The following is a 13,926-nucleotide window of genomic DNA, read 5'->3' as shown; positions in this document are numbered from 1 at the left end:
CAGGAGGCCTTGAGCACGCACAGATGCTCAGGCCCCACGTCAGCCCAACTTGCTTTATATTTTGTTGGCGGCAGTAGCAGCAACCAGAAAAAAACAGTAAAAAAAAGATGCTGATCATCGCAGGGGGGAGTGGGAAGCAAGAGAGAAGTTACTGTGGAGGAGGGAGGAAGCACAACTAGACTATAAGCCAAGGCCCAATTTTTGGCCTTATTTTGGGGGGGGGAGGGGGGCAAAAATCTCAGCTTATATTCGAGTATGTACAGTATATGCTAACATTTTCTTGAAGCTTCTCTGGGAGGTCCTTTCTTGGAGTGGAAACGGGCATTTTGCATAAAGCTGCTAATGCACGAATTTGCGCATGCCAGCTGCCGGTGCCATGTCATGCCAGTTAACATGTTCATATTCTTGTGTTAACCGCATGTTAATGTGACGTCTCCACCCATTATGATAACGGAGCTACATACATACCGCGTTGCCCACTGTAACTTTTGCTGTTGGTGCGAGACCACTTCGAACCGCTTAAATAGGAGGCACGAAGTGCCTTTGCGTTAATTGATAAAAAGTAGACGTGCACTTGACAAAACAGCGCACAGCCTTTGTTCTTGGCACACTTTTGGCTATTGATAGTCTAAATTGTTCTTCCTGACATTTTGTGTGATTTTTCTCTAGGCGGCAGGACTTAATTTTCGCCACACTGACAACGTAAACCATTGGCGCAATGCGATGGCCCATGTAGGCCTTCCTACGGTAAGGCAGCAACATCAAATGCAGAGCTGGGAACTAGCTTGAAAGGTGTACAGGCGTTGCAATAAGTAGCTTTTTGCGGGTACCGGGAGATTATGAAACATTTAACCTTAGAAGCCCTGGAGTGGAGGAGTAGCCTAGTGGTTAGTGCAGCGTACTTTGATCCTGGGGAACTGGGTTCGATTCCCACTGCAGCTCCTTGTGACTCTGGGCAAGTCACTTAACCCTCCATTGCCCCTGGTACAAAATAAGTACCTGAATATATGTAAACCGCTTTGAATGCAGTTGCAAAAACCTCAGAAAGGCGGTATATCAAGTCCCCTTTCCCTTAATGTCTAAATCAAAGAAGAGTGAAATTGACAGTCTTTACCCCCCCCCCCTCAATATTTTAAAACCATTTAAGCAGCAAAAATCCACCTGTACTGTTTTGAGTTTTTGATCAATAAACCTTCTTAAAGCATCCACTTCCTTTCCTCGTTCCCATTTCTCATCATCCTTTTGCTTAAACCATTTAAGCAGCCAGGAACAGCTCCTGGCCGGTGAAATGGCAGTTAACTGGCTATCTGGCAATATTCAGTGGGAGATGGCCAGTTATCTCTCGATGAATATCGCCAGTTAGCGCTGGGTGGATAACCGGTTATATCGTGCAGTATAACCGGCTGTCTGCTAATATTCAGTGCATCGCTGGCTACATTTAGCAGCCAAATTACGCACCAAAATAGCAGGAATATCTTTAGCTGGTTTAAACTTAACTGGCTGGTGCTGAATATCGGCTTGGCCGGTTAAATTTTAAACTGGCCAAAAAATACCCGGATATTCAATGCCGGTCGCTGACCGCGGGAGTTAGCCAGGCTTCCTCCCACAGTCTGACTATCAGGCCCAGTGACATTAAAATGTGTGGGGTTCATTTAATTTGGGGGATGAGGTGTGGGGGGGGATTTTTCTGTGTTTGTGGATTACCTCCCCTGGTCTCTTTGCGGGCAGACTTTGGGGAAGGGCTTCTAGGGACATGGCTATTTTAGTATGCTTCCCCCACCCCCCCAACTCCATTAGTCAATAGTAAGGCTGCCAACTAGATCCAGATTCACAGGACAGGGTTGATCCAGGCCTGGGTTTACTTCCGTTGCATGCAGGGACTTGAAGTTCTGATTTCTCCATTGCATTCCCTAAGAAAAGCACTGGGGTAATCATATAAGTACATAAGTAATGCCACACTGGGAAAAGACCAAGGGTCCATCGAGCCCAGCATCCTGTCCATGACAGCGGCCAATCCAGGCCAAGGGCACCTGGCGAGCTTCCCAAACGTACAAACATTCTATACAATCAAGCCATTGTGACATCACTAATGAGGTTGGCTCTTATTGGTGGAATGAGCCACTATGACATCACAATAGGTTAAATCACTGCTCTATGTAATAAAAGTGAGCCAAGTAGAGGACATAAGTACATAAGTAATGCCACACTGGGAAAAGACCAAGGGTTCCATCGAGCCCAGCATCCTGTCCACGACAGCGGCCAATCCAGGCCAAGGGCACCTGGCAAGCTTCCCAAACGTACAAACATTCTGTACATGTTATTCCTGGAATTGTGGATTTTTCCCAAGTCCATTTAGTAGCGGTTTATGGACTTGTTCTTTAGGAAACCGTCTAATCCCTTTTTAAACTCTGCTAAGCTAACCGCCTTCACCACGTTCTCCAGCAACCCTGTCCTGCGAATCTGGATCCATTTGGCAGCCTGGGACAATAGACAACAGCTTCTTTGATGGCTCAGCCGTTAGCTCCTCTCTGGAAATGCAGAAGCACAAATTCAAGGTCCAGAGTCTAGACTTGAAAAAGTTTCTTTTATAAAGGGAAGAAAGACTAGCAGATCACTCTGTGTTGGATTCCCTTGGGGAAGCTGTTGATGAGCTTTGGGCTGGTGAAGCTGGTGTTTTATTTTTAAGTGTCCTATCTTGCTTTCCGGCCCCACGCATGTAACCCTTTAGCTAAAAGCAAGACAGGAGGCGCAGAGAACAGTTAACCTTTTTCGTATCGTGATCCATCACTTTTAAATTTTGTTACCACTAGATCTTTCATCCTGAGACCACCGATATCTACGACAGAAAGAACATGCCTCGGGTTGTTTACTGCATCCATGCCCTGAGGTGAGATGTGATGCGGGATATGATGGAAGGGGTTTTCTGGCTGGTGGAACAAGCTTACTAATTTAGGAGGGGGGTGGGGCCTGCATTGTCCACAACTAGTTTCAGGTTAACGCCCCCCCCCTCTCCAAAAGCCATTATCAGCACACAGCACTTTTGTCAGGTAATGGGGAGTGTATGGATGGTTCTGTTCAGGCTCTAAAATATAGAACAGGAAAAGTTCTCTACGATGACGAATCACAGAAGGCAAAAGTAGAGACTAATAGACGATTCACCACTGGAGACGTGAGTCCAACAGTCTTTATTATATCAGAGATAACGACCCGACACAGGCCGTCTTTCGACGCTAAAAAGCGTCTGCATCAGGGGTCAATAAATACACCAAGTAATGAATGCAAAACGAAGAGTCCTACTTGTATATGTGTTGTCAACTCACTGATCACGTAGCATATTCTGTTTGGTGCTACGTGATCAGTGAGTTGACAACACATATACAAGTAGGACTCTTCGTTTTGCATTCATTACTTGGTGTATTTATTGACCCCTGATGCAGACGCTTTTTAGCGTCGAAAGACGGCCTGTGTCGGGTCGTTATCTCTGATATAATAAAGACTGTTGGACTCACGTCTCCAGTGGTGAATCATCTATTAGTCTCTACTTTTGCCTTCTGTTCAGGCTCTTCCATGGGCAGGAGACTACCAGTGCACATTATTCACTAGGAAATTGTAATTTCACTAGGTGAGGTTCTTAAGAGCAGAACTGAGGCAGATTCTTAGGGCCATTCTGGACCTGGTCTGTATCTGATACATTGATGTAGCATGCATACATAATTAAAAAATAAGGGCAGCCAGCTGTGATTATTCAGTGTTTGGGACATTGTGATTAAGAATATTCCATCAGAAATCCAAATGTTGGCAATGACACTGATTACATTGAAATGTTCAGTAGTCCTGTGTGTGAAACGTCTGTTGTGACCCCCGACCCTCAGAGTATCCGTTATGACTGTAGATGGGATGATCTTGCACGACAGTGTGCAACTCTTACGCGGATTCATTGTAGATATCCTGAAAGCCTAACTGGGTGGGCGTGTCTTATGGGCTGAACTGAGAGAAGCACTCACGCCCTGCCCTTCTGCAGGTTTTTTAGGGTGTATCGGACGGGAGACTGTGCCATAGCATTTAATGTACCATGCTTCCCTGTGTGTGGCATGAAGGGGTATTTATATGTGTACCACAATCCTATGTGACACACAGAGGGGCATTTTCGAAAGGGACGTCCAAGTTTTGATGAGGATGTCCTCGCAAAATGTTCCGATCCAGGGGCGGGGAAACCCGTATTTTCAAAACAAGATGGACGTCCATCTTTCATTTCGATAATACGGTCAGGGATGTCCAAATTCTGAAATGTGGTTGTCCCTAGACTTGGCCGTTTCTGATTTTTGCCGATAATGGAAACCAAGGACGTCCATGTCAGAAATGACCAAATGCAAGCCATTTGGTTGTGGGAGGAGCCAGCATTTGTAGTGTCCTGGTCCCCCAGGACACCAACTGGGCACCCTAGGGGGCACTGCAGTGGACTTCATAAAATACTCCCAGAAACAGAGCTCCCTTACCTTGCGTGCTGAGCCCCCCAAAACCCAATCCCCACAACTGTACACCACTACCATAGCCCTTACGGGTGAAGGGGGCACCTAGATGTGGGTACAGTGGTGGGTTTTGGAGGGCTCGCTGTTTCCTCCACAAACGTAACAGGTAGAGGAGGGTGGTCCTGGGTCCGCCTGCCTGAATTGCACTGCACCCACTAAAACTGCTCCAGGGACCTGCATACTGCTGTGATGGAGCTGAGTATGACATCTGAGGCTGGCACAAAATATTTTTAAAGATTATTTTTTGAGGGTGGGAGGGGGTTAGTGACCACTAGGGGAGTAAGGGGAGGTCATCCCTGATTCTCTCCGGTGGTCATCTAGTCATTTCGGGCACCTTTTTGTGCCTTGGTCGTAAGAAAAACACGACCAGGTAAAGTCGTCCAAGTGGTCATCAGCGATGTCCTTGTTTCTTTCGATTATGGGTCGAGGACATCCAAGTGTTAGGCACGCCCAAGTCCCGCCTTCGCTATGCCTCCGATATGCCCCCTTGAACTTTGGCCGTCCCTTTGATATTTTGCTCCAATAAAGTATCCTGTGGTTACCATACTACCATTCTGTCCTTTGTTTTATGTTCTGGCACTTCTATTCATCCTAAACATTGTACAACTTTTTCCTTAAGCCTTATGCAGGAACATAATGACCTTTTTTTCCCCTTTCTCTGAACTGCTTTGTTTCAGCCTTTACCTGTTTAAGCTTGGGTTGGCTCCACAGATACAGGATTTGTACGGAAAAGTGAATTTTACAGGTAAGATGTGAGAAAGAGAGAGATGTTCCCTCACTTCTGTTCAAGATATAATGGATTCGTCTCTGGCTATTTGTTGGGGGGGGTGGGGGGTTGGGCCTTGTTGTTCCCTCTTGCTTCTTAGCATTCTTATTTTAATTGGCACCAATGCTGGGATCTAACTCAGAGCTTTGCCCCCCAGTTTATTAAAACATTCCCTCTCCCAGCTTTGTGTAGTCTGGTCATTCCCGTGACAGCCCTCAGCAGGGGCCATGCACCAAGATTCTCTTCTGAACTCTGTGATTATGGGCCCTCTCACAGAACGCCTAGCACCTGCCTGGGGTTAGCCCTGCGACCACCTGGAGGGTCTGTCCCCAGCACTGCTCAGGTCCGCCTGCACCTTCTGCTTGTGCTCTGTACTAGCACTCTCCTCTCCACCGACTGGGTCTCGCTTGCCTCTGGGCGAGTCTCCCACTCTGAAGTTATTCCCCAGTGATTTCTAGGTTACTAGGGCCACACTCTCAGGGGTCCCACAGTTTCTAGAAAGCACCCACAGACCCAACACACAAACCACCAGGATTCTTAGATGGTCCAGAACAACAGAGCCAATAAACTATCAAGGTTTATTGTCACAGAATTAGAACAGTGAACTATATAAAACAGATGGATAAGTAACCGGCAATAACAGCTAACTGAATAAGGATCAATATTAAAACTGTCTAAACACTTTGTCACTACCTGGGTAGCGCCTGGGAAGCTTCAAGAAATTAACTGCTCACAAGCCTTGAACAGGGTCTCAAGACAGAGATGATTACCTCACAGCTCATGTGGGGAAAAAAACGATCACTTCTGTAACAGCTTTACAAAAAAAAAAAAAAAAGACGGTCAACATCTGCTGGCCAAACAAGGGAAATGCACTAGGGAATAAATATGCCATACATTCACATAAGAAGTTAGTCATAAATCCCCTGTTTCGTCACAGGCCCTAAATTTGGTCCCTTCCCCAGAGGATCCTGGATGCTTCCTCTGCATCATTTCTGGCCCTCTCTGCCCCAAGGAGCAGAAGACCCTCGCTAGGAACTGAACCCAGGTCATCTTGCCCAACAGTTCAAGCACTGCCACTAAGACACCAGGCTGCTCCGTCTCACGGCTTCTGAATGCCATACACTGTTGTATAGAAGGGAACCCTGTTATCATTAGTGTTTCTGAAGACCTGTTCCCTTCCAGATGTTGCATCTATAGCAACTGAAGTCTGCTCTGTCTCATGGGTAGCCTCTGGATAGGACAGGCCATTTTAGGGTAACATCTGTGGCAGGAAAACTGAGAGCTAGTCAAAACTATATTTCTTTGAAGGGGTGAACAAACATGTGGATAAAGGTGAGCCGGTCGATATTGTGTATCTGGATTTTCAAAAGGCATTTGACAAAGTACCTCATGAAAGACTCTGGAAGAAATTGGAGAGTCATGGGATAGGAAGTAGTGTCGTATTGTGGATTAAAAACTGGTTAAAAGATAGAAAACAGAGTACGGTTAAATGGTCGGTATTCTCAATAGAGAAGGATAGATAGAGGGAATCCCCAGGGGTCTGTGCTGGGACCGCTGCTTTTTAACATATTTTTAAATGATCTAGAGATGGGAGTAACTAGTGAGGTAATTAAATTTGCTGATGACACAAAGTTATTCAGTCGTTAAATTGCAAGAGGACCTTACAAAACTGTGAGACAGCATCCAAATGGGAAGTGATGTTTAATGTAAGCAAATGCAAAGTGATGCATGTAGGAAAGAGGAACCCGAACTGTAGCTACGTAATACAAGGTTCCACATTAAGAGTCACCAACCAGGAAAGAGATCTAGGCGTCATCGTTGATGATACGTTGAAACCTTCTGCTCAGTGTGCTGCGGTGGCTAAGAAAGCAAATAGAATGTTAGGTGTTATTAGGAAAGGAATGGAAAACAAAAATGAGGACGTTGTAACGCCTTTGCATCGCTCCATGGTGCGACCGTACCTCAAATATTGTGTACAATTAAGCTGGTCTGTGGGGAAATGACCGATGTGGCCTCACGCTGATTTTGGGGTACAGGCGTCCCTACAGCATCCATCATGCCCGGAACTAGGGTAACCCAGGCTACAGATGCACAGAAATAACGAGTTCACCTCTGCTTGCGTTTTAATTTCCACATGGCAGAGGTACAATGTCATACCTAGAATACAACAGAGGGCAGAACCCGTCTAGCGTTCTCCCAGTTATGCCCAGTGCAGTGCCTTACAGCCCCGGCAGGTCTCTGCTGTTCTTGACTAGGGACCCTCTGTGCCCTCCCCTCCCCTTTCCCCTGACTGGTCTCCACCGTTTCCAACGGGAGACCATTCTGGGAGCAACGGTGTAAGTGGATGCCATGTGATGAGAGCCAATTGCAGAGTGTGACTCGGGCACCCGGATTCCATTACAGAATAGTAGCGTTACTTCATCGGCTCTCCTTACGTTTACACAGCCGTATTTCCACCAGGCAAAGGCGTGTGTAATTTAAAGTGCCCATATGAACGCTCCCTTGTGTTTACAGATGCCGGGCCATTTGCAGATGCCCTTGAAGAATAGCCATGAAAGTGCTGGTATTCTGGACATTTACATGCATGAGTGGAGAGTAAACAACGGCAGCCGGTTCTAGAAATACCCCGGCCAATATTCAAACTGATTTAACAGGCCAGAAATGGCTGCTGACCAGTTAAATTGTTTGCTCACAGCTATCTGGTAATTTTCAGCGCCACTTAACTAGTTGTCTTCACTGAAAATGACCGGTTATTGTCAAACTCAAAAGCGGCTGATTCGTGCCTGTTCCGGGAGTGGAGTCAGGTTAAGTGCCGATATTCAGCCCCTCACCACATATATAAACTGCTTAAATCGGGCCGCATAAATAGAACTGTCGAGCAGTTTGGCTTATGCGGTCAAAGGCTGAATATTGACTTAACTGACTATGAGGCTCGTTTTCAAAGCACTTAGTACCCTATGGAACTTTGTAAAGTCGAAATACTCTGAAAATATGTCTCCATGTGTCTTAAAAAACAAAACAAAACCTGGGTATCAATGCTGAAATTCAGACAGGGCCCGGCACTGAATATCTGGGAATAACACTGGCAGCGGACAGCAAAACACTCGCCACCGCCGGCTGAATATTGGGGGGGGGGGGAGCCCTTTTAGTGCCTCCATCACCCTTTCAGTAAAGATGAGTGGCTCTGCTTTCACTTTGATGCTTGGTGGTGGTTCACGTGTGCTTTTCTAACCGCAGGGCTTCGCTGTAATGATTTCTCTGAACTTTAACCTCTTCTGTGGTGTCAAGATAAATACGTAATTCTTGTTTTTCAGCTGAAATGTATTGTTTGAGTGGGTTTATTAGCTTTGGCAGAGAGAGATCACAGCTTTCGCTTTGTCCAGCTTGGACATTTCTTTGCTCAAGCCAGCAACCCCCTCTCTCCCAGTTAGACACACTAGCTGGCCCTATTTCAGGACAGGGAAATCCAGTCCTGGTTTTTTACCCCCCATTGCATGTAGGGATTTGTAGTTCAGAATTTTTTCTGAGGTAAATTCAGGACTAGATCAGTTTGCTGTGGAAAGAAGAAAAACAAAAATCAAATGGCAGGTAGCTTCCTACCCCGACCCTGATCCCAAGACTCTTATTTTTGTTGTAGAGGAAGAAATTGACAACATGAAGTCTGAACTGGAGAAATACGGACTCCAGATGCCTGCCTTCAGCAAGATCGGAGGAATCTTGGCCAACGAGTTGTCAGTGGATGAGGCGGCAGGTGGAAGAAATTCTTTCCTATAAACTTATCTTGCGGGGGGGGGGGGGGGGGGGGCTCCCATGTCACTTGCAGTAGGAGTAAAGTTTTAGGCATATGCATGAAATCTGAAATGAGACCATTCTCACCCGGTGGTTTGTTTGATTCATTTTTTTGTGTAAATAAACAGGTTCAGGAACAGTACAGAATATGTACTGGATATAGGTGTACACAGTTGCTCTCGGCAGCTACTAAATGGAATTGGGAAAAATCCACAATTCCGGGAATAACATGTATAGAATGTTTGTACGTTTGGGAAGCTCACCAGGTGCCCTTGGCCTGGACAGGATGCTGGGCTCGATGGACCCTTGGTCTTTTCCCAGTGTAGCATTACTTATGTACTTATTTTGTATCAGGCAAATAGTCAAACAGACTTGTGTTCACCAGTAGCTGGTGAACATGGAAGTCTGTTATAAGTAGATTTTGAGACATTGGCCACCTCCGTTTGGAGATCCCAAGGCCTAGTCTGTAAAGTAAGGATTCTCAACCCAGTCCTCGGGACACACCAGGTCAGTCTGCTTTTCATGATATCCACAATGAATATGCATGAGAGAAATTTGCATGCCACGCACTGCCTCCAGTTCTGGTACAAAGAAGACATATTTAGTCCCTCCAAATTGAATCATGCATTAACATGGGTAAGGCAGTAGAAAAGTGGCATCTAAGATCTCTGGTCTCTTTCCTTATAACCAAAAATGGTTTCCTTCTCTCTTGAGTAGATTTTGTTACAGCAGGGTAAATCCAAATACATTTACCATAAAATTGTTCCATCGAACGGGTAACATAATAGCATTCAAATCTTGTTCAAAACCCAGAGATACCAACAATGTAGCTCTTTCTGATGACTCTGACATACATTCTTCCAAGATGGCTGAAATATTTTCCACATCTAGCTGAATACCTCGGGCTCGCCCATTCTCCATTTCTCCCCGAGATTTCCATTTAGGTATAGGCACGTAATATAATAAATTTTATTAACTGGAGGAACAGCTTCAGGAGAATATTTCAAAACTGTAGTTAGATAATTTTATCCGCTTACCTTGGTATAATGTTTAGCTTTTGCTGTTCATATTTTTTTTCTTTCTGTCCCGATTCTTCAGTCCACGCCGCAGTAATTGCTATTAACGAAGCTGTGGAGAGAGGGGTGGTGGAAGAGACCATGTGCGCACTACGGAATCCCAACGCCATGTTGGGCAACCTGAGGGAGACCCTGGCAGCTGTGTACCAGGAGATTCTGTACCAGGCCAAGATGCAAAAGACCACCAACGCCAAGAACCGGGTAATGGGGGGAGGGGCACATTCGAGATAAGAAAAGGGCTAGGATGTAGGCGCAAGTAAGAAACCTGTAATAAACTTCACACAACTGGGTCAAGCACGTTCTTCCCCAAATTATTACTTGAACAGACTTTTCGCTCCAAGTTTTCATTCCTTGCATCTGTTGGAAAGTAAATGTTTAACAGGAATAGATCTGCAATTTGAACAGGCCACAGGCAAATGGCTCATTTGGGTGGACTCGATTCTGGGCCAGGGTGTGGCTTGCCCATTGACCCTGTGGAAATGCTACCACACCAGCACCTGTGGAACAGGGCATCTCAGTGTGGCGGTTGCAAGATCATCATCTTTTATTGAGGGTGCCAAGTCACAGGTGAGGTGACCCTTGGTCTTTTGGTATTTGTAGTCCTGTCAGTTCAGTAGAGCAGTGTTTCCCAAGTGAGTCCTGGAGTACCCCCTTGCCTGTCAGGCTTTCAGGATATCCACAATGCATATGTATGAACTTGATTTGCATACACTGCCTCCATTATACGCAAACTTCTTTCACGCCTATTCATTGTGGATATCCTGAAAACCTGATTGGCAAGAGGGTACTCCAGGACCGACTTGGGAAACACTGCGGTAGAGAATCACAGCCTTGCAAATCTCGGAGTACTTAGGAACAGAATAAAAACCGCGTCACCCTGCTAAAGCAGCTCTGAATTCCTAGTGAACAATGTATTGTTAATTGATCTTGCGCTTTCAGCTCCTGGCAGCTGCACTTCTTACGTTTACTCTGCTGCTTAAGCTGAAATACTTCCCTCGCAAAGACCACGATTATAAGTGTTTTTCCTAGTATATGGCAGTGTCTGCCTGTGATTCAACAAGCACATGTGGCTCTGAGCTCACGCTATGGCACTTATAAAGTCACTGAATTTTTAAAACCAGAGTAAAAGGGGAGGGCGGCGAAAGGGAGGGGGGAAGGAGAGGGGGGGAGGAAGGGAGGAAATGTTGAAAAGAATTACTTGGATGTTACATTTTCTGATTATTTACAATGTTCAGGTTTTGGATTTATAGTGAAAAGTACATGGAATATGTCCGATGTTAACCTGATGCAAAATCAATAAAAAAAACATTGAAACATAAAACCAGAGTAAAATGCAGCTAGAACTCGCATTTTAAACTGAAACATTTTAGCTATATATATTTTTTTATTATTTTATCATTTTACTTAATTACATTCACATTTATCACATAAATGTAAGGAAATACAGAAATTAATATAAAAAGGAAAACATTTTCTCTCAACAATATATATTTACATAATTGTCCACAATTGGAAGATCCGAGATCAGGAAAACACAATCTTAAAGAAAATAAGAAAAACTCAAAATGGTTAATCTTACACTTCACATTTTCTGAGGGAGGAAGGTTAATCGGTTATTGCAGCCGGTACAGTGGTAACTGAAGGAAGTTGCTGCAGAGGATTCTTCATCTGTTTCCACAAACTCTATCATTTCTTAGGTTCAAACAAATAAGTAATAAGGAAAATAAAACACTTACAAGGGAATCGTGCTAGGAAGGTCCCACCTGGGGCAATGATTCCTGGCTGAAAAGCCAAGACTTCACACCTCCCAGTCTGTGATTCCCTTGATGTGTCAGGAAATATATTCATCTTTGAACCCAAAAAACTATCAACCATGTATCGGAAATACAATTTCAAAACGTTGTTCCTATCTAATCAAAGACGAAAGTCACTAATTATATAACTCTATCTATAGCTTCTGAATTTTCCAAAATGTCAGTTAAACACATCTCTTTTCTCTGATAAACTGAAACATTTTAATGTGGCAGGCTTTGTGTTATTCTCAACCTGCTTTTCTCTGACAGAGAGCCGTTGTGACTCGCCTCTCTTCAAGGCTTTCTCTTTTTTTAGGGTATGACAGACACTCCGGAGAGTGAGGACATTTATGATCATTGTCTAACGCAAGCTGAAATACAGGGCAACATCAACACAGTGAACGGTATGTAAGAATCTGGTTAGCCCGTTGGTGGTGGGTGGGAGGGGAGTTGGGGTACTTTGTGCACTGAGGAGGAAGAGCAGAGCTTCTGGTCCAAGATACATGGGATCTGCCATATGTTACGAGGAGTAGCCTGATGGTTAGCACTGGGCTGATAACCAGGGGAGCCAGGGTTCAAATCCACTGTTGTTCCTTCAGATCTTGGGCAAATCACCTAACCCTCCATTGCCTCAGGTACAAAACTAGATTGTAAACACTCTAGGAATGGGAACATATTCAGGTACAGTAAGGAACTTGCCTTGAAGCTATTGACCCAGACATGGGAAGCAACTGCTTGCTCTGGGATTCGTAGTATGGAGTGTTGCTACTCTGAGATTCTGTATGGAATCTTGTCACTCTTTAGGATTCCAGAATCTTGCTGTTCTTTGGGGTTCTACATGGAATGTTGCTACTCTTTGAGATTCTGCATGGAATCTTGTTATTCTTTGGGGTTCTACATGGAATGTCGCCACTCTTTGAGATTCTGCATGGAATCTTGTTATTCTTTGGGGTTCTACATGGAATGTCGCCACTCTTTGAGATTCTGCATGGAATCTTGTTATTCTTTGGGGTTCTACATGGAATGTCGCCACTCTTTGAGATTCTGCATGGAATCTTGTTATTCTTTGGGGTTCTACATGGAATGTCGCCACAATTTGGGTTTCTGCCAGGTACTTGTGACCTGGCTTGGCCACTGTTTGGAAAACAGGAACCTGGGCTAGGTGGACCTTTGGTCTGACCCAATCTGGCTACCCTTATGTTCTTATGAAGCTGTACCTTAAAGGCATGAGCTAAATCCAAATTCCCTTTCCTTCCCCCTCTTAGTGCATGAGGTCCTAGAGTACGTCGATGATTCTTTGGAGAAGCGAGATGCCCACTCCTTGTACTCGGCACTGCAGGACCCAGTTCTTGGACTACGCAGGGTGCACCGGGAAAACTCTGAGTGGTACCTGGAGCAGCTTACCACGGACCGAGAACAGAAAGCTCTAGTAAGTACCGGACAGGCCAAATGAAAGCCAGAGCATCCTTTGGATGCTTATCCTTTCATTAAAAAAAATATATATATTTCTTGAATGGGAATCTGTGATTATAGACAACATCACCACAGGAAACTGCCACCATGGGGGTCTGTTTAAAATAAGAGGGGATAGTGTGTTAAACCTTGGGACTGTAACGGGAGCTTGGATGATGATCTGTCGTGGTCATGAACCCACCTCTGCAGGTGATTACAGTAAAGCTAGCGGACTGTCCTGTACACTTCTTTCCCCCATGATGTTCTGAGACGATTCTCCTTGTGTGTCCTGTTTAAGGAACTGGGTTACGTGGACCTACTGGAAAAGGAGGAGATCCAGGCTGGGGTGGATGCAGCCAACCAGACAGCAAAGCAGGAACATGCCAGTAAGTCGACACATTCTGTGCACTGATTTCCACCCCCCCCCCCCCCCCCAAGCAGATTTGTTTGACATTCCCTTTGGAAATTAAATATATTTTTTTTTATTTATTTGTAGCATTTGTATCCCACATTTTCCCACC

At 45.0% G+C, this 13,926-nt stretch overlaps 1 protein-coding gene across 1 annotated transcript in view; it reads left to right on the top strand.

Moving 5' to 3' along the window:
* Positions 1–669: 669 nt before the first annotated feature.
* The window catches only part of IQGAP3 (IQ motif containing GTPase activating protein 3), a gene marked incomplete at its 5' end in the record, with an annotated part of 65,829 nt that continues 52,572 nt past the window's right edge, over positions 670–13,926 (top strand). The window contains 8 exon segments of the mRNA XM_030187905.1: positions 670–747; positions 2,811–2,887; positions 5,207–5,274; positions 8,933–9,046; positions 10,183–10,361; positions 12,270–12,357; positions 13,219–13,382; positions 13,704–13,791. Of these exon segments, the coding sequence (XP_030043765.1) occupies positions 670–747; positions 2,811–2,887; positions 5,207–5,274; positions 8,933–9,046; positions 10,183–10,361; positions 12,270–12,357; positions 13,219–13,382; positions 13,704–13,791 (856 nt within the window).

Source organism: Microcaecilia unicolor, chromosome 14, assembly GCF_901765095.1.
Source record: "Microcaecilia unicolor chromosome 14, aMicUni1.1, whole genome shotgun sequence".
Lineage (NCBI taxonomy): Eukaryota > Metazoa > Chordata > Amphibia > Gymnophiona > Siphonopidae > Microcaecilia > Microcaecilia unicolor.
Note: the sequence above shows the minus strand (reverse complement) of the source record. Positions and strands in the feature narration are given on the sequence as shown.